Source organism: Brachypodium distachyon, chromosome 1, assembly GCF_000005505.3.
Source record: "Brachypodium distachyon strain Bd21 chromosome 1, Brachypodium_distachyon_v3.0, whole genome shotgun sequence".
In the NCBI taxonomy this organism is placed as follows: domain Eukaryota; kingdom Viridiplantae; phylum Streptophyta; class Magnoliopsida; order Poales; family Poaceae; genus Brachypodium; species Brachypodium distachyon.
The window spans coordinates 25977120-26001425 of record NC_016131.3 but is presented as its reverse complement, the minus strand read 5'-3'; the positions used below and the strand labels follow the sequence as shown (position 1 = coordinate 26001425).

Below are 24306 nucleotides of genomic sequence, written 5' to 3'. Positions count from 1 at the left end.
GAGAGTCATTCACTGTGGGCTGACTTGACAGGGAACCACCCTCCTGTCGGAGCATTTAATGCTTGCTTGTGCCATACTCCATGCCCTGACCAGCCCTGCTTGCGTGGAGCCTGCCGAGGGGCCACGTGGAGTCAATGCCCTGCCTGATGGGTACCGACCCTGTGGTAAGTGCCTGCGCCAGGGAGCGCTCTCCCGGCAAGTGACCTTCCCGGGGGGCGCCCTGACGGAGATTCTCTTGTTGCCTTACGGGGTGACCCCCGCAGTCCGGCTAGTCCTGCCGGGCCGATGACTTTCCGGGCAGCTCGGGCGGTGCTGCCCAAGGTGCGGCCCTTGCCGGGGCAAACGAGGCGACCCACGCATTAAGCAACGGTGGTACCCGGGTGCTACTGGTGCGACACATGTATTTGGATAAAATGGAACCCATTGTGCAAGCTGGTACAGTAGATGAGTATTACCATGCTTTCGAGGAATTGACCCACCGTGTGCTTATGCATAACAAGCACTATGATGAGGCCTTTTTTGTCAACAAATTTCTGAAAGGACTCAAACCAGATATTCAGTCTGCTATTAGATTGCATAAACCAAGTACTATAGATGCAGCTTTGTCTCTAGCTCAAACACAGGAAGATTTGCTTGAGGAGGCTCGTCAGTTAACGAGTAGTAGATACAAGCATGATTATAAGCCAGTGTATAAGTCTTTCAGTCACCAGAAGAGCTTAATGGGGCCTGGACCGGCGCCCAAGTTACTTGTTGAGGACAAAAGTAAACTGGAGCAGAAGTTGGAGGCTTTAAAAACCATGCGCCGGGAGAAGGGTTTGTGTTTCAAGTGTGGTGAAAAATATCATAGGGGACATAAGTGTGTGCCTTCAGTACAAGTGCAGTTGATTAATGAGCTCCTGTGTCTACTCCAGAGTAAAGAAGATACTGCTCAAGACTCTAACACTTCCCATGAACATTCTGGGTCAGAATCTGAAGAAGGTCTCATGCATTTGTCTCAGTGTGCAACAACTGGCACAACGCGGCGCAAAACAATGCGACTCCATGCTGTCTTGAATGGGCGGCCCATGTTGGTGTTGATTGACTCTGGTAGCTCAAGTAACTTCATTAGTGCTGCTGCTGTTACAGCTCTGAAGTTGGCGTCTGAACCTGTTCCGATGGCCAAAGTGACAGTTGCCAATGGGGGACACTTACTATGTACTTCCCAGATTCCTCATGCAGTGTGGTCATGCCAAGGGCACACTTTCACTGACGATCTCAGAGTTCTCGAGCTTGCTTGCTATGATATTATCTTGGGCATGGATTGGTTGGAAGACTGTGGCGATATGTGGGTCAATTGGCAAAAGAAGACGATGCGTTTTAAACATGCTGGCAAGCGCATCACGTTGCGTGGACTGAAAGATGATGTCAAGAGTTGCGCTCAGATTTCAGCATTGGAATTACATTCGTTGATCAATCGTGGTGAGTTAGCACAATTAATTCAGCTCTGTCCTGTCAGTGAGTCAGTTGAGTCGGCAACAACTCCTGCTCCAATTCAGGCTATCGTGGATGAATTCGCTGATTGTTTTAAGGAGCCACAGGGCTTACCGCCTCGCCGAGAATATGACCACCAGATTCCCCTGCTGCCCGGCACGAAACCTGTCGCTGTCAAACCCTATCGATATTCACCGCAACAGAAGGATGAGATTGAGAAGCAAGTTCGTGCCATGCTGAACAAGGAATCATCCGTCAGAGCCATAGCCCGTTTGCTTCTCCTGTTCTGCTCGTGCGGAAGAAAGATGGCACGTGGCGTTTTTGCGTCGATTATTGCCATTTGAATGCCGTCACGGTGAAGGACAAGTACCTTATGCCAGTCGGCGATGAGATGCTAGATGAATTGGCTGGTACACATTTTTTCACCAAGTTGGACTTGCGTTCGGGCTGCCATCAGCTTCGCCTAGCACCACAAGATGAAGCAAAGACAGCGTTCCGAACGCACCATGGGCATTTCGAGTTCCGTGTCATGCCCTTTGGTCTCACGTTGGCACCGGCGACATTTCAATCTGTCATGAACTTGGTATTTGCATCTAAATTGCACAAGTCTGTACTCGTATTTGTGGACGACATTCTGGTATACAGCAAGGACTTGGTTGAGCACAATCAGCATCTCCGTGACGTGTTTCTCTTATTGCGCCAGCACAATCTTTATGTCAAGCGGAGCAATCGCTCAGCAATCCTTGGAATATTTAGGCCATATCATCAGTGGTGCTAGTGTTGCCACAGATCCAGCGAAGATTAGTGTTGTCCAGGAGTGGCCCATACCATCGAATACTAAGCAATTGCGAGGATTCCTTGGGCTGACAGTGTATTATCGCAAGTTCATTAAGAATTATGGGCTGATTAGCTGGCCACTCACTCAGTTGTTGAAGAAACATGTGCTGTACATATGGACATCTGAGGAACACGCAGCTTTTGTGGCTCTGAAACAAGCACCGGTCCAAGCTCCTGTTTTGGCATTGCCCGATTTTTCCAAGCAATTTGTGCTTGAGACCGATGCATCTGACGGAGGTGTAGGGGCTGTGCTCATGCAGCAGGGCCATCCCATTGCCTTCATGAGCAAAGCCTTGGGCAGTAAGAACAAGACATTGTCAACTTATGACAAGGAATGCTTGGCTATTTTGATGGCTATTGACAAGTGGAAGTCTTATTTACAGTCTGGAGAATTCCTCATTTACACTGATCATCGCAGTTTGTGTCAATTGGGCGACCACAAGGCCAATACACCTATGCAACAGAAAGCGTTCTTCAAACTATTAGGCTTTCACTACAAAATTGTTTACAAGAAGGGGGTGGAAAATTCGGCTGCTGATGCCTTGTCCAGGCGTGTGCATGATGCTGAATTGTCCAGTTTATCTACCGTGCAACCACGTTGGTTGGAGATCATTGTCGAGGGCTACGCCAAGGATGCGCAAGCTCAGCAATTGCTCACTGAACTGGCCATCCAAAGCCCGAATGCCCACCACTTCTCTCTTCAGAATGGTGTCATTCGTCATAAGGGGAAAATTTGGTTCGGTGGCCACAAGGAAGCGCATCAGGCTATCTTGCGGGCGTTACACAACAGTGCTGTTGGGGGGCATTCTGATATTCTTGCCACATACCAACGGGTGGAGGATCTGTTCTCTTGGCCAAACATGAAGCAGGATGTGACTGCTTTTGTGCAACAATGTCAGATTTGCCAACAAGCAAAGGGCGAACATGTTAAAACACCAGGTCTGCTCCAACCACTACCCATTCCAACTAAAGTCTAGCATACCATTAGTATGGATTTCATTGAACAGTTGCCAGTTTCTCAGAGGTATGACACTATCCTCGTCATCGTGGACAAGTTTTCCAAGTATGCCCAATTTTTGCCCCTTCGACATCCCTTCACTGCATTGTCTGTTGCTCAAACGTTCATTGACAATGTATACAAGCTCCATGGGTTGTCTCAGTCCATCATCTCTGATCGCGACAAAGTGTTCACAAGCAAGCTATGGCAGCAGCTGTTCAAGATGGCCGACACAACTTTGAATCTCAGTTCTTCTTATCACCCGCAGACCAATGGGCAAACTGAACGTGTGAATCAATGTCTTGAGACATTCCTGCGCTGTTTTGTGCACGCCAATCCCAAGCGCTGGGCATCGTGGTTGCCCCAAGATGAGTTCTGGTACAATACTTCCTTTCACTTTGCTCTTGGTTGTTCCCCGTTTGAAGTTTTGTATGGGTACAAACCTCAGCATTTTGGGCTTACACCTCCTGCTGATTTGGCTCCTTTGGAATTGCAACACTGGTTGGCCGAGCGTGCCTCTATGCAGCAGCTCATCCAGCAGCATCTGGCCCGTGCCCAACAGCGTATGAAACGGCAGGCCGACAAACATCGCTCGGAAAGGTCCTTTGCTGTTGGTGATATGGTGTTTTTGCGTTTGCAGCCATATGTGCAGCAGTCTGTGGCGCAACGCTCCTCTCTGAAGCTATCTTTCCGATACTTTGGTCCTTACAAAGTGCTTCAGATACTTTGGTCCTTACAAAGTGCTTCAACGAGTGGGCAATGTGTCATACAAGTTCCAGTTACCTCCTTCTTCAAAGGTTCACCCCGTGGTGCATGTATCTTAGTTGAAGCGTGTTGTTTCAGCAGACACTCAGGTTGCTGTGGATTTGCCAGTGTTTGAGTTGGAGGAAGTGGCAACATCGGTTCCTCGCACGCTGCTTGGTGAGCGCCTGGTCAAACAAGGAAAGAAATTGGTGCCACAGGTGCAGTGGACTGGTCTTCCAGATGACTATGCAACTTGGGAAGGACTACACTCTCTCTATCAGAAATTCTCTGAAGCACCAGCATGGGGGCATGCTGCATCTTTAGGAGGGGGTATTGTCACGACATTCCTAGATGGTGAACAATGGAGAGAGACTCGGGCAGCATAGAAGCGAGAAGAGAAGAGGAGCAGAAGGCTGGCGCGCGCTCAGTGGGCTGCCAGGGAGAAGGCCAGGCCCAAGACAGGCGAGCCCCACTTCGGCCACGAAGGAAGGCGACACTACTTATCGGTTTCCTGCAAGTTGTCGAGGGCATTGATCATTGTAACAGCATAAGTTGAACACCTTTCCCATCTTCTTCTTCTCCAAGTACTCGAATCTGAGAGACTTGTGCATCTCGGCGTGACGCTGAGGAACTTGTATCCAAGTAATCGAGTGGGAAGATTGTCGAGCGTCACAGGTTGGACTAGTGGGTGGCAGCGGAGGGAAATCTTATGACATCCCAGAGCCCCCTCGACTTATTGAGAGTGTGACAATCCGAAGCGGTGAAGTCATCGACTCAATTGCGTATTCCTACATTGATCAAGCTGGAAAGAAGCAAACAGCTGGTCCGTGGGGAGGAAACAGAGGGCTCACGTTCACGGTGAGTGTATTTTAATTTGTATACTTTTTAGTTAGGTTTAATTTCGTGCAAGGGCATCCACAAAGCTAGCGGGTCAATTCTTAGTTGACTTTTATTCGAAAATTGCTGATGTAGAAAAAAAAAGAGAGGTAAGAGTTCTCTTAGTCGAGAATGGATTAAGAGTCACCTAAGAGTCGACGATGTTACCATTTCACACCATCACAATGCTAACAGATCATGTAGAGTTTGTTTAAAGACACAACTATGTATATATTATGCTACCGTCGTCTATAGGTGACAATGGAGAGTCAACGTTTACCCTACTATTATGGATGCCCTGAATAACATAGATGCACACCCGGGGTGAGATTAACTATAGAAACTTGTTTCCTTGCAGATCGTACTTGCTCCTTCAGAGACAATAAAGACAATCAGCGGGACAACCGTCGACTTTATGGGAAACACTGTTGTGACATCACTTACTTTTGTCACCAATGTCACGACATATGGACCATTTGGGAAAGCAAATGGTACTCCTTTCAGCGTCCCGACAAGGGCAATAACAATGACGTTATGGGTTTCTTTGCACAAGCTGGGTCAACCGTCGACGCACTTGGATTTTATCTCACTCCATCTGTTGCAAAATCAAGAGTGTCCTTTCTTCAAAATAAGTATGATTAGTTCTTCACAGGATGCCTAATTCTGTCCAAATTCTGATTTCCCAACAATAAGGACATGCTGTCCACATCCCATGTACCACGCACATGCTACTACTTAATTTATTCATGAGAAAATTACTTAAAACCACCACATTTGAGGCACATGTCAAGGAAAATCACCTTTTTTATTTATTTTTCAAATCACCACTGTTTTGGGGATGCATGTCACTCCGAACACTAATCTTTCAGTTGAGCACGAATTGACGGCAAACCTAACAATGGGGTCCACTTGTCGGAGCCAACGTGGCGCCACGCTGGACAATCACCTTCTTCCTAAAATCCTCTGCTCCCTCCTCGCGCCGGCCTCCGTTCGCCCGCGGCCGCCGCCGACCTCCCGCTCCTCGCGCCCGCCTTCGTCCGTCTGTAGGCATGGCCGCTGCTAAAATCCCCTGCTCTGCCGCCATGGCCCCAGCTCCGCCGGCTCCCCGCCACCACCAGGAATCCCCGTCGCTGGTCGACCTCGTGGCAGTGCCTCCCGTCCATTGGCCCGAGCGGTCCCTCTCCTGCTCTTCTTTCCCCACCGAGCCGCCTCGCCTGCTCCAACTCCGGCGAGAGTTGTGCCGCCCCTATTGCTGCCCCGCGCTATTGTGCTGCACGCGAGAGGATCACGATGCTACCTCGAGCCCTCGCCCACATCTCCTTGGCGCCGACGCGAATCTGAGCGCCCTCGCCTTGGAGCCCCTTCCTAGCCGCTGATGTAGCCGTCGCCGCAGTTGGGGAAGAAGCTCACGGCTCAGCTGATTCGGGCGCAAGGCGAGGTCCACGTGGTCTGGCTGTGGGTCCGCGAGGCTGTGGTGGGGTCAGGGGTCTTGGGGGCGGTCGAATCGATGGGGAGCGACCGGAGGAGTTCGGCACGGTCGCGGAGCAAGAGCAGAGAGTGAGGGAGAGAAAAACTTGGGGGAGAAGAAGAGCAAGGGAGAAATAGAGGGGCGAGAGGGAGAGCGCTGCGGGGGCGGGTGAGTTGCAGTCGCCGCCACATGCAGTCCCGCCTTCGCCGCCTCTTCGTTGTTCGCTGGCAATGCCAAGCACACGTCAGCGAAGAGACCAGTCGTGGGCTGTGTTAAGTGCTGATGTGGCGCCACGTTGGCTCCGACAAGTGGGCCCCATTGTCAGGTTTGCCGTCAATTCGTGCTCAACTGAAAGATTAGTGTTCGGAGTGACATGTATCCCAAAAACGGTGGTGATTTGATTTTTTTTAAAGGTGGTTTTTCTTGACACGTGTCTCAAATGTGATGGTTTTAAGTAATTTTCTCTTTATTAATTTCACTTTCAGCATGTGTGCTTTTGTTGTACTCCGACTTTTGTGAAAAGGAGGAAAGTATTTCAGACTATTTATTGATTGTATTTTCAACAAGAGATCGAGGGGATACCGTTTGGCATGGGACCATATGCACCGCATTGCATAGACACTTGTTTGCAACGTCTAAGATACGATGCAAGTCCAGAATTGCACTATACTTCAATTTTCTCTACGACCACTTCGACTTGATAATAAACAAAACATTTGCTATTATTGTTTTCTTTCAAAAGTTGTTTAGCATGCGACTATTGCCGAGTTATGGAAAAACAGATAAACTGTACTTGTTGTTGTTCTCGACAACAGTTAGAGTATGGGGTGCCAATGCTCGATGGCACAAGTATGGGGATAAAGGTAGGGCGTGTACGCCGGCCTTATAGCGAAGGTCGCCGTACATTTGGACAAGTTGACACGTCGATGTTTTTTTGAATAGGTTCGGTCGACCCTGCGGGTGCAACTTAATCCTATGTTAGGAAAAACTTCAAGGGGGTTGTTAGCCTAGGGCTTGGGCCGAGCGGATCTTTCCAAGACACCTTTCGGCGAGAGGTTCGTCGGGGCCACCTCGTACTTGGACCGAACACATCTTTCCAAGTATCGAGGTTAAGCTACCCTCGGAACTCCAACCCAACCCCTTCTCCTTTGAGTCCGGACCGAATGCGTCTTCCCGGATCTCGAAACTAGAGCTCTTTGCAAGAGGCTCTAGCCCTCTCCCTTGAGTTTATTCAAGTGAGAGTGAATGATACATGCCCCCATGGGGGGTATTTATAGCGTAGGGGTCCATGACAAATGACTATGGCTACCCTTGAGGGAGAGAGAAAAGTGGGGACAAAATGGTAAAAGTAGCTCTTTTGGTCCACAACTTTTGTGTGCACCATGGGGAAAAAGAGGGGCTTGGTCCATAGTCCACCATGGACTAAGAGCCCCTTCCTCACACCTTTCTTGCGCCCCACTCTAGCTCATTTGACCCTTTGACCATGGCATGGGAGGTTTGACTCGTTGACTAGTCTTCCTTTGGCACGTAGGATTGACCGCGCCACGTAGACGTCTTTGACTCGCGCTTGCGGAATGTTGACTTGTCGCCGCCACGTAGGATTTACGGCCCGACCCATATAAGAGTTTTATTTTATTACAACAGCACTAAATCAGGACTCGATCATTGTATTCAGTATAAAAGGTAGGTATCTAAAACTTTTAACACCAGCTAGAGACCCACTGAAAACATCTCCCAAAGTTGACTATGCTTGTAGAGAAGAAGTAGCCCATATCACCGTATTAATTGGAAAAGCCATGTTTTCTAGGCTAGGATCGAAATGACCTTAAACTAATCATAGTGCAAGTAACTTGGTAGTAAAATAGATGCCAACTAAGCATTTTTGTGACATGACATGGCAATAAATGAAGAAAGAGAGAGGTGGTAACTAAATAAGTTATCATAACATTACATAAATCAAGACAAGATGAGTCTACAACACAATTAATGACACTACATATATGTTAGTACCCACTATGAAGATAATAACTTAGACTAGTAACATATGCATGTTACCACTCTAAGTTACTCACCACTGTGACTAACCTTAGGACGCGGAACGGTTTAAATCAATTGGTGAAAATTAAGATACAATCTTCACAGTGCAATTTATCATGTGATGGGTCCCAGCAATTAGTGCTTCTTCCTTCGTTTGCCTAAGCACTAGCGGTAAACGAGGAAGGAACATTTTCTTCTCTCTCCTCTTAATTAGTGTTCCACCTAAGCAAAAAAAAAATCTGACGTGGTGAATTTAGATACAATCCACGGTAGAGCACAGACTGCCCTTATGACTTTTTATGGTTAACGTGCAATGTGAGACCTCACGTTGTTCGGAAAATAAACAAATGCTGTCTCTGTATCATTGAGTTAAGAAAGCAAACCATTATTACAAGTTGACATGAACCACCAATTTTTTTACTGGATTTTATCGGGTACAACAATTAAAAAACTAATTGTTCTTTTTTTTGAGGACTAGCTGTTGAAGATTACTTAACGGGCTGAAATCAAAGGCCCATTTGCGGCTGGACTTGAATGAGCCTAGGCCCAGTCCAGCCCAGCCCACCTTCCCACCCCGCACCGCCTCCGCGGCTCCGCCCTCACTTGCCCCCTGAGTCCTCTCTCTTCCGACCCCCTGCCGCTCTCGCCCCCTCGCTCCCCCCTCGCCGCCGCCCTTCTCCGCCGCCGCCTCCCGTCCAGATCCGCCCCGCCGTCGCGGCAGACGAAGCAGGGAGGCCCCCTCCACCCTCTCCGCTCGCGGGATTCCGTTCTCGCGCCCGGGGAAATCCGGAGGGCGCGGGCCAGGACCGAGCTTCGCTAGGGTTCGCGCGCCGCGGGTGTGTGCTGTCGCGGGGCGGCGGAGGCAGCAGCCATGAGCGATGGGGAGCGCCGCGATGACGATGTTCCGACCACCAGCGCCGCAGGTGAGCTCGTCGCCGATTGGAACTAGTCAGTTCGTGTGGAATCAGTTTGGTTTCGCCCTAATGATTTTTTTGCCTGCTATGCTGTCATCCTTCGTTCCCTTCTAGATGACGATGACGATGAGGATTATGAGGAGCCTGGTGGAGGGAACCACTTCCTGGGGTTTATGTTTGGCAATGTTGATGATTCTGGTGACCTAGATGCTGACTATCTTGATGAGGTAAAACTGTTTTTGTTCTTGTTTTTTTTTTTGCAGAAATAGGTTAACATTGCCAAATGTGAAACTGTTGTGGACCTCTGTATGAATTCACAAGTTTTATCTTGTGACATGCAGTTTGTTCTCTAGTTGTCTTTGCAACATAATGATCCAATGATTCGTTTCTTAATACATCTGTTTCTTCTTGAATCATCAGGATGCGAAGGAACACCTTTTTGCACTGGCTGACAAGCTTGGTCCATCTCTGAAAGATATTGACGTATGGTATCTTATGATGATTACAATGCTAATTTGATTAATGTTTTGTTATCAAACAAGTTAATACAGTCTTGTTTGCTTATATAGTTAACCAAGTCTTCTCCAGCACCAGTTGATCCTTCTGAGCAAGGTAAGTGACGTCTCCATATTTTCGTATAAATTGCATACACCAGCTTTACGGGGTTCTTCGACAAGTCCAATTTGTGAACTAATCATTACTTCCTGCTGTTTCTGAAAGCTTTGGTATTCCGTTTTCCATATAATCATATATTACACATAGTAGTTGATTTCTGATCATTTTTTTGTTCTGTAGACTATGATGAGAAAGCAGATGATGCTGTTGACTATGAGGACATTGATGAAGAATATGATGGACCTGAAGTTGAAGCAGCTACAGAAGAAGACCATTTGCTATCCAAGAAAGATTACTTCTCCTCGAACACAGTGTTTGCTTCAGTCAATACTAAAGCTTCAGTGTTTGATGAGGAGAATTATGACGAGGATGAAGAGCCACCCAATGATGAAGAACCAACCAATAATAATGAGTTACCTAGTGATAGTAAAGCTTCAGTGTTTGATGAGGAGAATTATGACGAGGATGAAGAACCACCAAAGAAGCACTCTTCAGGTGACAATCCAGCACATTTTTAATAGTTTGCTAACTCTTTTTTTTTTGCGTATTAGCATGAAGTTCGTTTGTTTACCTATTTGGTTGTTATTTTTTCCACATGATTACATCTGAGGTCTATACTCATGAATGTGGTGGTAAAAGTTCATGTGAGAAATATGAAATTGTTATTGTGCACACTTTTTGTTGTCAAATTTCAGCAGCAATACAATTGTTTTGATGAATGGTTTTCATTTTGAACTTCTGCAAACTTCAAACCTCTATTTATGCATTCTCTTTCTTGTGGGTTTGTAAGCAAAATATACCAATCTCATCTGTTGAAATCAATACTCATCAACACCTTAAAATTTCTGTTTCTATCTTATTTATATATATTTCATCCTGATAGTTGACACAAGTCTCTTTCCACTTGTCCGGTTGCATGTAATTTCAGTTGAGCAGCTAGACATGTCACCCTCAAATGGTATCCCTACCACTGAAATGATGTCTGGTTCGTTATCACCACGAGGGGAAAGTATGGACATTGAATATGAAGTTTGTCAGGTACCCTGTATTTCTGTTCAATTGTTCCCTCTTGAGTTTAGAATTTCATGCCAAATAACATATGTTTAGGTTAGAGGTGAGGAATCTTGGGATTAGTGCAATTTCCTTCATAGCTTGGATCACTTCTATTTTGGAAAACTAACTAAGGGACACTACATAACAGATTTTATTGCTAAAAGACACCTAGATCCCAAATGGGACCTGAATATACATTTCAGGGATACACCAATCCAATGTAGAAAAGTGTACACTTTCTCATGCCCTGTACTTAACTGCCTCAACATATTTCCACTCATAAATCTGCAGTTGCTCCCATATGATCTCTCTCTGTGTCTCTGTCTCTCTCTCTCTCACTTGACTACTTGTTCCTAATGAAGCAGGATGAAGTTGATACTGAAGAAGATCAGCTCGAGTCTAAATCTGCAACTTCCCTCCCCGTTTTATGCATAGAGGATGGGAGTGTCATCTTGAAATTCTCTGAAATTTTTGGCATACAGGAGCCTGTAAGAAAACCCAAGACAGATCACCATAAGCGCCCAGTGAGTAAAGGTATTCTTCAGGCTGATTATAAGAAACAAATCTAAGAAAATATCCTCATGAACCCCTTGGTAGTATTGCATATATAGCTGGTGGGTGGTTGGAGGCATACTAACCTGAAAGCTATGGTTATGTCGAGTTACAATCTGAATATAATGAAATTTAATTAGTACAAACCAATCGATAGTATATATTTATTACTGATAGTTTTATCTCTGATCTTAAATCATTATCTGATATGGCAAGTCCTAATTTAATATGGAAAACATTATGTGCTTCTATGGGCATGTTTTATTACCAGAGTTTGATTTGGATAGTCACAATTTGGGCATCGAAAATTAATCCACCCTCCCCTCCTACCCACACACACGCACACACCCAGCAAAATCATAGATGTACAAAAATATGAACAATTGTCACTAATGACTGGCCATATGCCTTTGTCTGGTCTTATTTGCTTGCAGAAATTCATATCACCTCTGACATTGTTGAAGATGACGAGGAAGTATTCCTGCGGAGTACTATTCAAGATCTCTCGTATTTGAAGCATATCAAGATGAATGAAGATGTTGTCGAGAGTGACAGTGATGACTTAATTAGCAGTGACACTTTTAGGTTGAAAGACTCATGTCTTTCTGAACAACCGATGAAGGATGCATACATAGATTTCCCTTCTGCTCAGCAATCTCCAGTTTGTCCTGATTTTTATCCGCTTGAACACGAAGATTGGGAAAATGGTATCATTTGGGGAAATTCACCTGCAAATGAAGGCCGGCATTGTTTGAAAAGCAGCATAATATCTGAAGAGAGCGGTGATACTCAGGAGGAAGAGCAGGCTAAGGATTATGGTTATGTATCTGGGTGCTATGATGTACAGAGTAAAAATAATGATTCTCCACTAATAACAGAGCCTTTTGGCTGTACAGAAATGCCTGCTTCAGCTAGTTACCATTCCCCTGAGAACAGTTACCCTCTACTGAGAAAGGAGACTCCCCTGGAGAAGAATAACTTAGACGAAATAGAACCAAATAATATAAATGGAACAGCTAAAATCAATACTATGAAGTGTTTGAACAACCTCTCTCTACTGAACAAGGAATTGCTAGAAGGATCTTGGTTGGACAACATAATTTGGGATCCCACTGAGGATACTCCGAAGCCTAAGCTAATCTTTGACCTTAAAGATGACCAGATGCTTTTTGAGATTCTAGATGAAAAGAATGGGGATCACCTCCGCTCTCATGCTCGTGCGATGATTGTTAGTCGGCCAATGAAGGCATCAGCAGTGGAAAAATTTGACCATAGCAACAAAGCAGTTACATGGAGCGGCCAATTCAACATTTCCAATGACAATTTTTATTCAAACAGGAAGATGTCACAGCAAGCTAAATCTCATACTAAAAAGCGTTCTTCAATGGGCATAAAGGTGGCGCATTCTGTTCCTGCACAGAAGCTGCAGACCATGAAGCCAAAGTTGAGCAAGTATGAACCTCTCTCCTCTTGCCACATTAATGTGAATTTCCACATCTATGTTTTCACCATTATTGGATTAACAAGCTTATATTTGATGAATTTTCCAATACAGTTATTTCATAGAGGTGATTAGTATTGTTCATGGAGTGAGATGGAAAAATAGTTATTCCAGGCATTGGCATAATCACCATTTTTAAATATTTTTTCCAACAGAAAGTGACTTACCAATTTGTCTTCGTTGATATTGTCTGCCCAAATAACTAAAATAGCTATTTTTAAGCTACGCCTTTGGAACAGTTTATGGCTGCTTTGGACCTTTAAGCCGGGTCATAATCTGTTTCAAACTGGCCCACCATTGGATATAGTTGCACTTGTGACGTCAAGTGGCACACAAGCTAGCTAAGTTAGCAAAGTTTTCTGAGTGTAGTACTTGGCTGGAGGAGCCTCCTCCATGTATCTCATCCTTGCTAATCTCAGATGTAACTGTCATCACTAATGAATAAAATGCTTGCTTAGTTTCAAAAATAAATAGTTGCACTTGTGACGTCTGTAATGTTTGTACTCTTGATCTTAGTTTATTCAGCAAGCGTACTTCTGGGGCTTTAGTTGTCATATGTAGCTCACCTACTGAACTCTGAATTTTATTTTTTTGCTGATTTTGATGCTAATCTATTTGATCAACTTTCATGCAGTAAGGAAATTGTCAACTTCCATAGACCAAAAGCTAAATGGTACCCCCATGAAAATAAACTTGCTGCCAAATTGCAAGGAGATGCTTGTAGTCATGGGTCAATGACTGTTATAGTAATGACTTTGGGAGGAAAAGGAGTGAAGCTTGTTGTCAATGCAGAGGAAACTCCTCTATCTGTCAAATCAAAAGCTTCCAAGAAGTTAGGCTAGTACTCATTCATTATCCCATCTGTTTTTTTTTTTACTTCAGAATATTTCTTCCGTCTTATGATTATGTATTGAAAAGCTGCTCTTCCATGGTTACTTTGTGACGCCTTAACTCCACTTCATGCAGAATTCAGACCGTCTGAAAAGATCAAATTGTTCGGATCTGGAAAAGAACTTCAGGATGATATCTCCTTGGCTATGCAAAATGTGCGACCGAAGTCTATTCTGCATGTTGTTCGCACTGAAGTACATCTATGGCCAAAAGCACAGAAGTTGCCTGGCGAGGACAAGCCTCTACGTCCTCCTGGGGCATTCAGGAAAAGAACTGACTTGTCCGTTAAGGATGGACATGTATTTTTGATGGAGTAAGTCCAATTTATTTAATTCTCGGCTTCATATCATATCAGTGGTAATTTTCATAACGTGTACATATCCTAATTCTTATATGTAAAAGTTATATTCAAACATCTACTGCTAGTTTAGCTGGACTGGTGAACATGGTTTTACTATGGGCAAAATTGCTACTGGTCATGTAAACGGCCAATATGCTGTGTTTTTTCTTGTTTTGATCATGTATGTTTTTGTTCAGTAATGTGTGTTATTTATGGCTTTCAATGCAGATACTGTGAGGAGAGACCTCTACTACTTGCAAATGCAGGAATGGGTGCTCGACTCTGTACGTATTATCAGAAAACTTCACCCACTGATCAGACAGCTACATCCCTGCGAAGCAACAGTGATGGACTTGGTACAGTGCTTGCTATTGAGCCTGCTGACAAATCTCCCTTTCTTGGAGATATACGTTCTGGGTCCCATCAATCATGTCTCGAAACAAACATGTATAGAGCACCTACATTTCCTCATAAGGTAGCATCTACCGATTATCTTTTGGTTCGTTCACCCAAAGGGATGCTTTCTCTTCGTCGCATTGACAAGCTATATGCTGTTGGCCAACAAGTAAGCTCTTGTGCTGAAATACTGTATTCTATATCTGCACGATGTGCAATATATTCAATCTTTTCTCTTTTGACTTTCAGAATTTTCACTTCAAAGCAACTAGTTTGAATTAATTTGATGGGTAATTTTGTTTATTAGTTGGCTGCAAATGTGTAATGCTGGAAAATCTTCGACCAGTAGTTGTTATATTTTGCTGTGCTCTAGTCATCTATCTATCTATATATTTTTCAACTGGCCGTGTAGGAAAATACGTCTATAACGCTATATGGGTAATATTTTTATGTCATCTGCCTTGTGTTTTTTTCATTTGTTTTTTGATGGATTTTATCATGTTATAGTGATATGGATCTGAATAGTGTAGCGGCTTTCATCAGTCAAAAAGTAATTCTGTAGTGTGTTTTTCTGCCCTTGGAAGTTGAATGTGTTATGGTTATTCATTGGGGTCAACAGTACCGGAGGGAGCGGAGGCGGCAGGCAAGTGTAGTTCAAAGTTCAGTTGGACCCGGATGTGGCATGACAGGCGCCTTCTGTGGCAGAAGATCGCTCTGCCAAGGCATATTAGGATTTTGCTCACATAGTAACTTGGATACTAGTAGAAGTCTAGAGAGTTTTGCGAGAGTTTAGGAGAGAGTTCAGTCAGAGTACGTAAAGATGTAGAGTCCAGGTTGACTTCGTCTAGTCCAGGTCCAGCATCATTACATAAGGAGCCCCAATGCAATCTTTTAATCGAGCATTAACACAATCTATATTTCCTAATGCTTTTCCTAACACAACTATTCTCTAAATTCCCCACCTGCTGCTGCCAAGAACCGCATGCTATATGAGGGTTTTCATCCGCCACTGCTAGCACTGGCCTCTGGTAAATTATCCCTATTGTAGGGCTAAATCATTCAAACTTGTTAAGCTACGGAGCTCGACTTGTTAAGATAATCAGCCAAAATGTCTGCTCAGCTTAGCTCGGTGTAAAACGCTGGGCTAGCTCGTTAGGCTTTTGTTTTAGCAGGAACCACTTGATATGGAGATCTTATACAAGAGCAACTAGTCACATTATCACAAGTTATGATGTAAACAAGTAACACCAATGTAGAATGAGGCAACTCGATTTAAAAAGGCACAAAATGCAAGCGGTAGTTCATTGATTCCAGGTTCCATCCACTAGGTTTATAGCACTAGTGGAGGTTAGATAGGGAGGGGCGAGCTGAAGCGGTTCTTTGGCTACTTGTGCTATTGTGTGGTACTGTGGCAATTAGCCCTAGTAGGGAATAGCTGTCGTGTGGTGAGCTGCTCTGGTGGGCTGTGTTGGGCATATAGCTCACTAGGTTGCTGGACTGGCTCCAAGCCTAACAAGTAACTCACAAGTTGGCTCGACTTGACTCATTAAGTAAAGAGCAGAAATGCTTGTTCGGCTTGGCTTGTCTATAGCACTTGTTCGTCTCAGATTGAGCCGAACTCTTAACTAGACGAGTGAGCCCACGGGTTTCGAGTTTTGCCTCTTCCTCTATCCCTACAACCTAAGAAGCAATCGAGCTCACAGAAGAATGTTCTTGAGCTGTTTTGGCAGGGCAGGGCATGACTTTCTGAAATATCCTAATTGTGGCAGTTTGTTACCTATGGTTTCTTTCTCTGATCAAGAATGGCAGGGGATAGCATAAGCTATAATGTTAGATTACACCATGTATTACTTCTATTGTCATCCACTTTCTTTAACATTGAAATAAAAATATTACTTCTGATTGCCCCTTCGTTTCCATTGCAACATAGTGCATTAAAACTCATGCTGTGATAGTCATAAATATGCATTTTACTTTTTTTTGCTAGACATCGTTTCAAGAGTATATATGCCTGCAATGAATCTTGAACTGTTTCATCCATAAAATGATAGATTTGTGCTCTCCTGGCAGGAACCTCATATGGAAGTATTTTCACCAGGAACGAAAAATATGCAGAATTATCTTCTGAATCGAATTCTCGTATATGTATATCGTGAATTCCGTGTTAGGGAGATGCCTGGTGTTCCTTCTCAGATTCGAGGAGATGAATTACCTATCCAGCCTCCTCTGACCGAAGCTATTGTGAAAAAACGATTGAAGCACTGTGCAGACTTGAAGGTAGATATATCACCCATGTTATCACTAATACTTCTCCAGTTATATCTGTAAATCTCTTTCCATTCTTCCAATAGGGGATTTTGGTTTGGTTTTACCACAATTAACTCTCTACTGCATTCATTCATTTAAACAGAAATTACCCAGTGGACACACAATCTGGATACAGAGACCTGATTTTCGGATTCCATCGGAGGAAGAACTCAGGAGACTATTGACACCAGAAATGGTGAGTTTCTCAAACTTTCTCGCTTTCCAAGAATGTGTATGCTGGACTGCCGGTCAGCCATAACACACATGTTATTCGAGGATCGCCAGCTTTTATTGATTATTCGCTCCCTCCTTTTCAAAGCTCTAAGTGAAAATCAAGAAAAGTTAATTAGAAAATTTGTACATGCTATTCCTGTTTATAGGGATGATTTAATTCTAAAATATCTCCCTCTAGACATCAATACAAGGGTAAACGGCATTAGCTTACAGTATTTGGTTTCGAAGCAAGAGACCAAAGAAAAGTATGGCTTATATTTTATTCTACTATATAAGATGACTGCCAGTTTCAGCACTTCTATAAACTTCCGGGTAACAGTAAACAAATGGTGTTTAGTGAAGTAAATTTCCCGAGAGAACTAGCAAATTGCATTAGAGGTCCTCAAACTTGTCTTACTGCTGGCTGACTGTTCTGTGTTGCTGTGGAAATTCCTGGCACTTGTATGGAGAAGTAGATAAGCAGAAGGCTGGTCTTTCTAGGGAGTGCTTATGCAGGAACGATTTGCTCTAGATAAGTGGAAGACGCCATGATTTGCTCTAGAATAACAACTAGTGGTGAAATAAGGAAGGTTCTGGGCCCAACTATGGCTTTCCACAGTATTTTCCATTATACTGATCGACATGCATCTACTGGCACAATTATGCAAGTCGTGGACCTGGCATACTAAAGATCAATTTTGTAGACTGAGTGGTATGGCTGAACCAGTTCAAGGGATTGTTTGTTTAGTATAAAGTCAATTTTACCCCCCTGAAAACTCATCTGGAAGTTGAAGAAAACACCCTGAACTATGAAGCCGGGTATAAAAGTATAAAAAAAACCTGAACTTTGAAAACCGGGCGTCCCGACCCCCGCTTGGCTGCTTCTAGACGGAAAGAGTGGGTTTGACTCGTACTCTTTGACCCCTTGACTGCCATGCTGACAAGTGAAGCCCCCCACCCCCACGCCTGACTCCCTCCCTCCCCCCCCTCTCTCCCCTTCATGGCTTCATTTCTCTCGCTCTCTTTCCCCAGTTCTGACAAGTGAGACGGGCACGTGGGAAAACCCCTCACTTTCTAGCGTGGCACAACCAGCATGGTGGTCAAGTGGTTAAACCCACTCTTTCCACCGAGAAACAGCCGGGGGGGGGGGGGGGGGGGGGGGGGGTAAAATGGACTTATTTCTTTTGTTTATCATTATTAACATTTCATTCCGAACTGAACACATCTCTTGCTATTGAGTTTATGCTCAACGTTTAATTATGGTAGTATTTCATTCTGAATTGAACATGTCTCTTGCTATTGAGTTTATTCTCAGCGATTAATTATGATAACATTTCATGCTGAATTGAAGATGTCTCTTGATATTGACTTTATGGTAACTGAAACTTTCACTCCTTCAGGTCTGCTGTCATGAGAGTATGCAAGCTGGTCAGCATCGTCTCAAGCGCTTAGGAATCGAAAAGCTTACTCAGCCTGTGGGACTTGCTTCTGCAATGAATCAGCTTCCTGATGAAGCAATTGAGCTTGCTGCTGCAGCACATATTGAGAGAGAGTTGCAAATCACAAGCTGGAACCTTACCAGCAATTTTGTTGCTTGTACTAATCAGGTATATGTATACTATTAATCTGTTCAGTGCCAGAACAACTCTGTCCATTTGATGATATTTGTGAAACTAAAACTACTGTTGGCAGTTGGCACGGACAACATAGTAAAATTTTACGTGTTCTAGTTCTAGAGAGACCACAGATAACCTTCACCTATCATTATTTGCTGACATAATATTGAGAGAGGATGAACTACTACCATGTAGCAACAAGAAAAAACTTGCAAGGTAGAAATGATAGGCATAAGTGAGTAATCCCACAATGTAGCATTGTATATACTTTGGGGTGCTAGTTTCAGTCCTGTTTGGACTGATGCATTATTGAGATCATACTGCAGACCTTCAGGACTTTATAGAGAAGCTTGTGGGATGCTTCTGTGAGTAGCGATAAACTAAATTTATATCTGTACTGTGGTCAGCCATTTCACATTCTTTGATCGTGATGGTGTAAGATAAGTTGAAATAGTTGCCTACTTAGGAGATTTTGATTGCAGCAATCTATATTTTAGTCCTTTTTTGGTTGGTAGGATGTACATTTTTTGCCCACATCCGTGGCAGCTTTGGCTAGATGGTGTGTGTATGTTTTCAATGCATGTGTATGCGCGTTCTTTTTTAAAATTATTAAAAAGGGTGCAGTATACTGTTAATGTTTCTTGTCTATTGGCCTATTGTTTCCCTAAACTGTTATACTCTAATATGCAGGACAGAGAAAATATAGAAAGACTAGAAATTACTGGAGTTGGTGATCCATCTGGCCGTGGGCTAGGATTTAGCTATGTGCGAGTAACACCAAAAGCACCTGTCTCCAATTCATCGCATAAGAAAAAGTCAGCTGCCGCCAAAGGTACCACTGTTACTGGAACAGATGCTGATCTCCGCAGGTTGAGCATGGATGCGGCTCGAGAGGTACCAACAAACCTAATGATTTAGCACACATGAAACATCGCCTGGGCCCTCCAGATGTTGGCATCACTTAGGATCATCACATGTTTCAGTTATGTGTGTTGGTAGTTTTTCAGATGCTTATTTTATCATTGTCTTGTTTATGAAGGAATTACATGTCGATCCCTGTAAAAAATTGAAATGACTGGATTCATGCATTCAAAGCAAAAAAATGTTTTGTCGAAATGCCATTGCCTTGGCTATGAAAAATAGAAGTGGGACCTCCTCCCATATTTTTATTGAAATGTGGAAATGCTTTGTTCACTAATGCTCGCCATTGATATTGCTGTAAACAGTTGCTTCTCAAATTTGGAGTCCCAGACGAGCAAATTGATAAATTAACAAGGTGGCATCGGATTGCTATGGTGAGGAAACTTTCGAGTGAGCAAGCAGCGTCAGGAATTACTATTGATGAAATTCCAGTCAGTAAGTTTGCACGTGGACAAAGGATGTCTTTTCTGCAGCTTCAACAGCAAACCAAAGAGAAATGTCAGGAAATTTGGGACAGACAAATTCAGTCACTTTCAGCTATTGAAGGGGATGATAATGGCAGTGATACAGAAGCCCACAGTGATCTCGACTCATTTGCTGGGGATCTTGAGAACTTGCTAGATGCTGAAGAATTTGATGATGAAGATGCTGGCACAGCAGACATGAGAAGTGATAAAGCAGATGGAATGAGAGGGCTTAAAATGAGAAGGTGCCCTACTCAAGCTCAGTCAAATGAGGAAATTCAAGATGACGAAGCAGAAGCTGCTCTAGTAAAAAAATTGCTTGAAGGTGGTTAATTGCCACTTTCATAATTTTGCTTCCCAAACACCAAATTTTGTAGTTGTGAATTGTGATTAATGGACTATTATTCTGCAGATAGCGGTAATGACCCAAAGAGGAAGAAGCAATCTGTGGATCTGGCAAATTATGGTACCTCTATGTACAATCAAGGTGCCAACAAAACGAAGCAGGGTAAGGCTGGGCAAATGATTAAATCGTCCGGTTACGTCAGTGCATTATTGACCCCAAAGGAGGGCACTCCAAGAGGAGGGAAAGAGGTGCCGTAATTTCATCTTAAATGCTGAACCTAGTCTTGATTGCTGCTGATTCATTATTTGTTGACATACTAATAAAAACAAGCTCAAAATACTCATATTGACTGCATGCAGATTGAAGATTCTTTTACTGAAGGTGGCTTACCCTCAAAACTGAAAACGAAGCAGATGGTTGATGCAAATGATATCATTCTAGTTAAAAAGAAAAATGTTCTAGGGAAGGATGGGTTTAAGGTAAGACATAGCATAGTTATAATTTATGTATTACTGTTTATATATTATGCTGGGTTTCATGTGTTTTTTCGTACGTGGGATTTTTCTTTCAATAGTGTGTCTTCCCAAATTAGCTTCTTTGCCTTTTATCATACTGCTTTTTTAGTACTGTGCATAGAACAAGGAACTTGACCGACACGATATGGCATTGTGTTGTGCCAGTTAACAGATTACTACTCCCTCCAATCTATAATAAGTGTCGCAGATTTAGTACAACTTTGTAGCAAGTTAGTACAAGTTAGTACAAAGTTGTACTAAATCTGAGACACTTATTATGGATCGGAGGGAATACAAGTTTTGTGGGAATGTTGCTGCGTCAACTAAACAATCGAATACTTGTTTGAGGAATATATGTTTCATATGTTGAACTTCACAACTTGTTTCAAAAGGAGTAGCATTTAGCCACTTGGTATGATGCTGGGCCTATCTTCCTTGATTCTTATGTGGCATGCCTTTTCTTATGTTAAGGAGAAGAGGCAGGGAGCAAGGGGCGACAGTCTCGTATGCGGAGCTTGTGGCCAGGTAGGCATAGTAGATTAAATTACTCATGTGTTGTTCTGAAAACTTCCTTTTCTGACTTTACGTGTGACATTGTTATTGCATAGCTTGGACACATGCGGACAAACAAACTGTGCCCCAGGTATGGGGAGGATCCAGAAACCTTAGAAATGGATGCTCTTGATGTAGTCAGCCATGTTCAAGCAAAGACACAGGGCAAGAGGTTGGTGGCCAAGGTTTCATCTGAAGTTCCTGAAACTGAAGGCCCAGAAAGCATTGAAAAGATCAAACCAGTAAAATTCAGATGCGGGGCACCAGAGAAATTCTTGGAGAGGAACATGTCAGTGGCAGGTTCTTTGGTTTCTGATAAAAGCATAATGGATGCTACAGATTTGAGATCTACTGGAAAGGTTAGCAAGATTAAAATATGTAGTAAGGTTAAATCTGAAGATTATCCTCTTGACACTCCTAAGCCGTCAGTTGTAATACGGCCTCCTGCTGAATCAGAGAAGGATGTACCTCGTAAGAAGGTCATTATCAAGCAGCCTAAGGGGCATGTAGACCTGCAAAGAGCTCTTGAAATTAGTAGTAGTCAGGAACCCAAAAAGATAAGGAAAATTGCTGAATTGTCAAGCTTTGAAAAGAAAAACAGAGAGGATGATCATTTGTATGCGGGAGAACCCAGCCAGATGAATTCCTCAACTGATAGGTTGGGTCTGGAGGGTAACAGGAAAAACAAAGAAGTACTGGGAGGTGATGAATCCTGGAGAGCATTTAAAGAGCAACGAGAGAGACAAGAACAAAGGCTAATTGAAGCTAGGATTTATGAAGCAAATAGGGAGGAAGAACTCCAGAAGGCAAAGAAGAAAAGCAAGAAAAAGAAAAAACATGAATTTCGAGATGATGATGTTCTCGATCACAGGCCATACAGAAATGAAAGAAAGGTACCCGAGAGAGATCGAACAGCAAAGAGACGTACTCCAGCTGATATGACAGAATTTGCACCATCAGCTAAGCGGCGCAGAGGAGGAGAGGTACATATTTCCACCCATGTTTTATGGAATTACGCAATGTTTTGATAGTCTTTTTCTACAACCTTTTTGCTGAAGAGTAAAAGTTTCCACCTAAGGTAGCCATGAATTTGTTTAATTGCTGGGATAGGAGGACCAAATAATTGTATGAAAGCCCTTTATTGTCTGCGTTTTTTTCTGCTTCCAGGAATTATACCTAGCTTTTTCTGAACTAACCAGTCTCATCAAGTGTGTGACGTCAACAGAATAGTTTATTTTTTGTGAATAGGTGAAAGAACAGTACTGTAGAAAATCATTTCATCATGTTTCTAGTCTCAAAACTTTTCATGATATTAACTGTCTCCACCATAGTTCATCCTTTAGTTTTTCAACGAGTTTTCTATGTTGAGACTGCTACTTTGTTAAATATGGACATGGTACCCTTTTGTGCTATCGTTTGAAAGAACAGATAGAACCAGTTGGTGTTTATTTATTTGTTGGATTCTGATTTTTGAACTCAATTAGTTGTTTTCATCCTGATGCAGGTTGAGCTCTCCAATATATTGGAAAAGATAGTTGACCTCCTGCGGGAAAACACTGCTATATCATTACTATTTCTTAAACCAGTGACAAAGAAAGTCGCTCCTGATTACCATGACATAATCCTGCGCCCAATGGATCTTGGTACCATCAGGGACAAGGCGAGGAAGATGGAATACAAAAACAGGGATGAGTTCAGGCATGATGTGGCCCAGATAGCGGTGAATGCACATCTTTACAATGATGAAAGACATCCTCACATCCCTCCGCTAGCTGACCAGCTCTTGGAGATGTGCGATTATCTTCTCGACGAAAGTGCAGATGTGCTCGACGATGCAGAAAGCGCGATCGAGGCCTAGCGCAATAACAAGATATGGCATTTGCTATATCCCAACATAGATGCTGTATTTGCTGATCTGTAGGAGGGAGAGGAAAGAGCACACCTGTACATTCTTTTTAGGTTCTGGCGATCACATTGGTTCCACATGTGATCCCAATCCCCAACTATTTTGCCTGGTTCTTCTTACTAGGCGTCAGCAGTTGGAATGTACACAAGCTCTAGGTTAGTCATTCAGGGGTCTGCTGTAACTATCGGCCTTATGCTGTAAAAAATGTAGCAAATATAACTGTCTATATTCTGTTCTTGTAGCTGTATACATCCCATGTGAATGGGTTTGAATCATATAGATAAGAGATGAGAGGTCAAGGCACATGCCTAGATGCACCTGTTTAACCTAGTCTAAGCTAATTCATCGGTGAGCTAGCTTCCGGTACTCGTCCAGGGGTTGTTGCACTGCAGCCTGAACTGTTAACCTGAAATGATTGAAAAGGTTCTTGCTTGGTCATAGGACTACCTACAGACGCCGAAAGTCAGAGCATGTGAGTTTATCATGTACAAGTTGGTTACCTGCTTGTGTATATAACTCTATGTGAGTTGTTGAATGATGTATAATCCTTTGAATGAAGACTCTGTCATTGCCTCATTGGATTGCACAGTTGATGACTTGTGGCTAGAGCTGGTGACGTGACAGAGCAAGTAACCATCTTTCCTTTAAACATTGTGGTGCGTTTTCTCCTTACCTGATGCCTGATGTCACAAAGGAGAGGTGTAAATTTCCAGGATGTTGACATGTACATAAATATCCTATGTACAGATTAATCTCACTTGACTGAGGATTGAAG

The 24306-nt window shown here is 43.4% G+C and overlaps 1 protein-coding gene across 2 annotated transcripts; it reads left to right on the top strand.

Moving 5' to 3' along the window:
* The first annotated feature begins 9056 nt into the window (after nt 1-9056).
* LOC100835170 (transcription initiation factor TFIID subunit 1) lies at nt 9057-24107 on the top strand. Of its 2 annotated transcripts, none has more exons than XM_014897051.2 (21): nt 9057-9352; nt 9458-9570; nt 9764-9826; nt 9913-9955; nt 10139-10453; nt 10887-10996; nt 11374-11545; nt 11998-13015; nt 13699-13901; nt 14031-14268; nt 14524-14860; nt 16762-16968; nt 17102-17194; nt 18612-18818; nt 19518-19721; nt 20054-20537; nt 20625-20806; nt 20918-21037; nt 21545-21598; nt 21682-22608; nt 23130-24107. In XM_014897051.2, exons 1-21 carry the CDS (start codon nt 9301-9303, stop codon nt 23481-23483), a joined length of 5496 nt encoding a protein of 1831 aa, XP_014752537.1. In that variant the 5' UTR covers nt 9057-9300; the 3' UTR covers nt 23484-24107. The 2 variants fall into 2 exon arrangements, with proteins under 2 accessions (XP_014752537.1, XP_003560349.1); XM_003560301.4 differs by having other exon boundaries at nt 9058-9352; nt 11377-11545.
* Nucleotides 24108-24306: the final 199 nt, after the last annotated feature.

Bases quoted from the DNA above. Each gene is read 5' to 3' on its own strand.
- LOC100835170 (XM_014897051.2), top strand. From the start codon at position 9,301: ATGAGCGATGGGGAGCGCCGCGATGACGATGTTCCGACCACCAGCGCC. The intron at 21,599-21,681 runs GTAGGCATAGTA...GTTATTGCATAG, and splicing joins TATGCGGAGCTTGTGGCCAG to CTTGGACACATGCGGACAAA. The intron at 22,609-23,129 runs GTACATATTTCC...ATCCTGATGCAG, and splicing joins AGCGGCGCAGAGGAGGAGAG to GTTGAGCTCTCCAATATATT.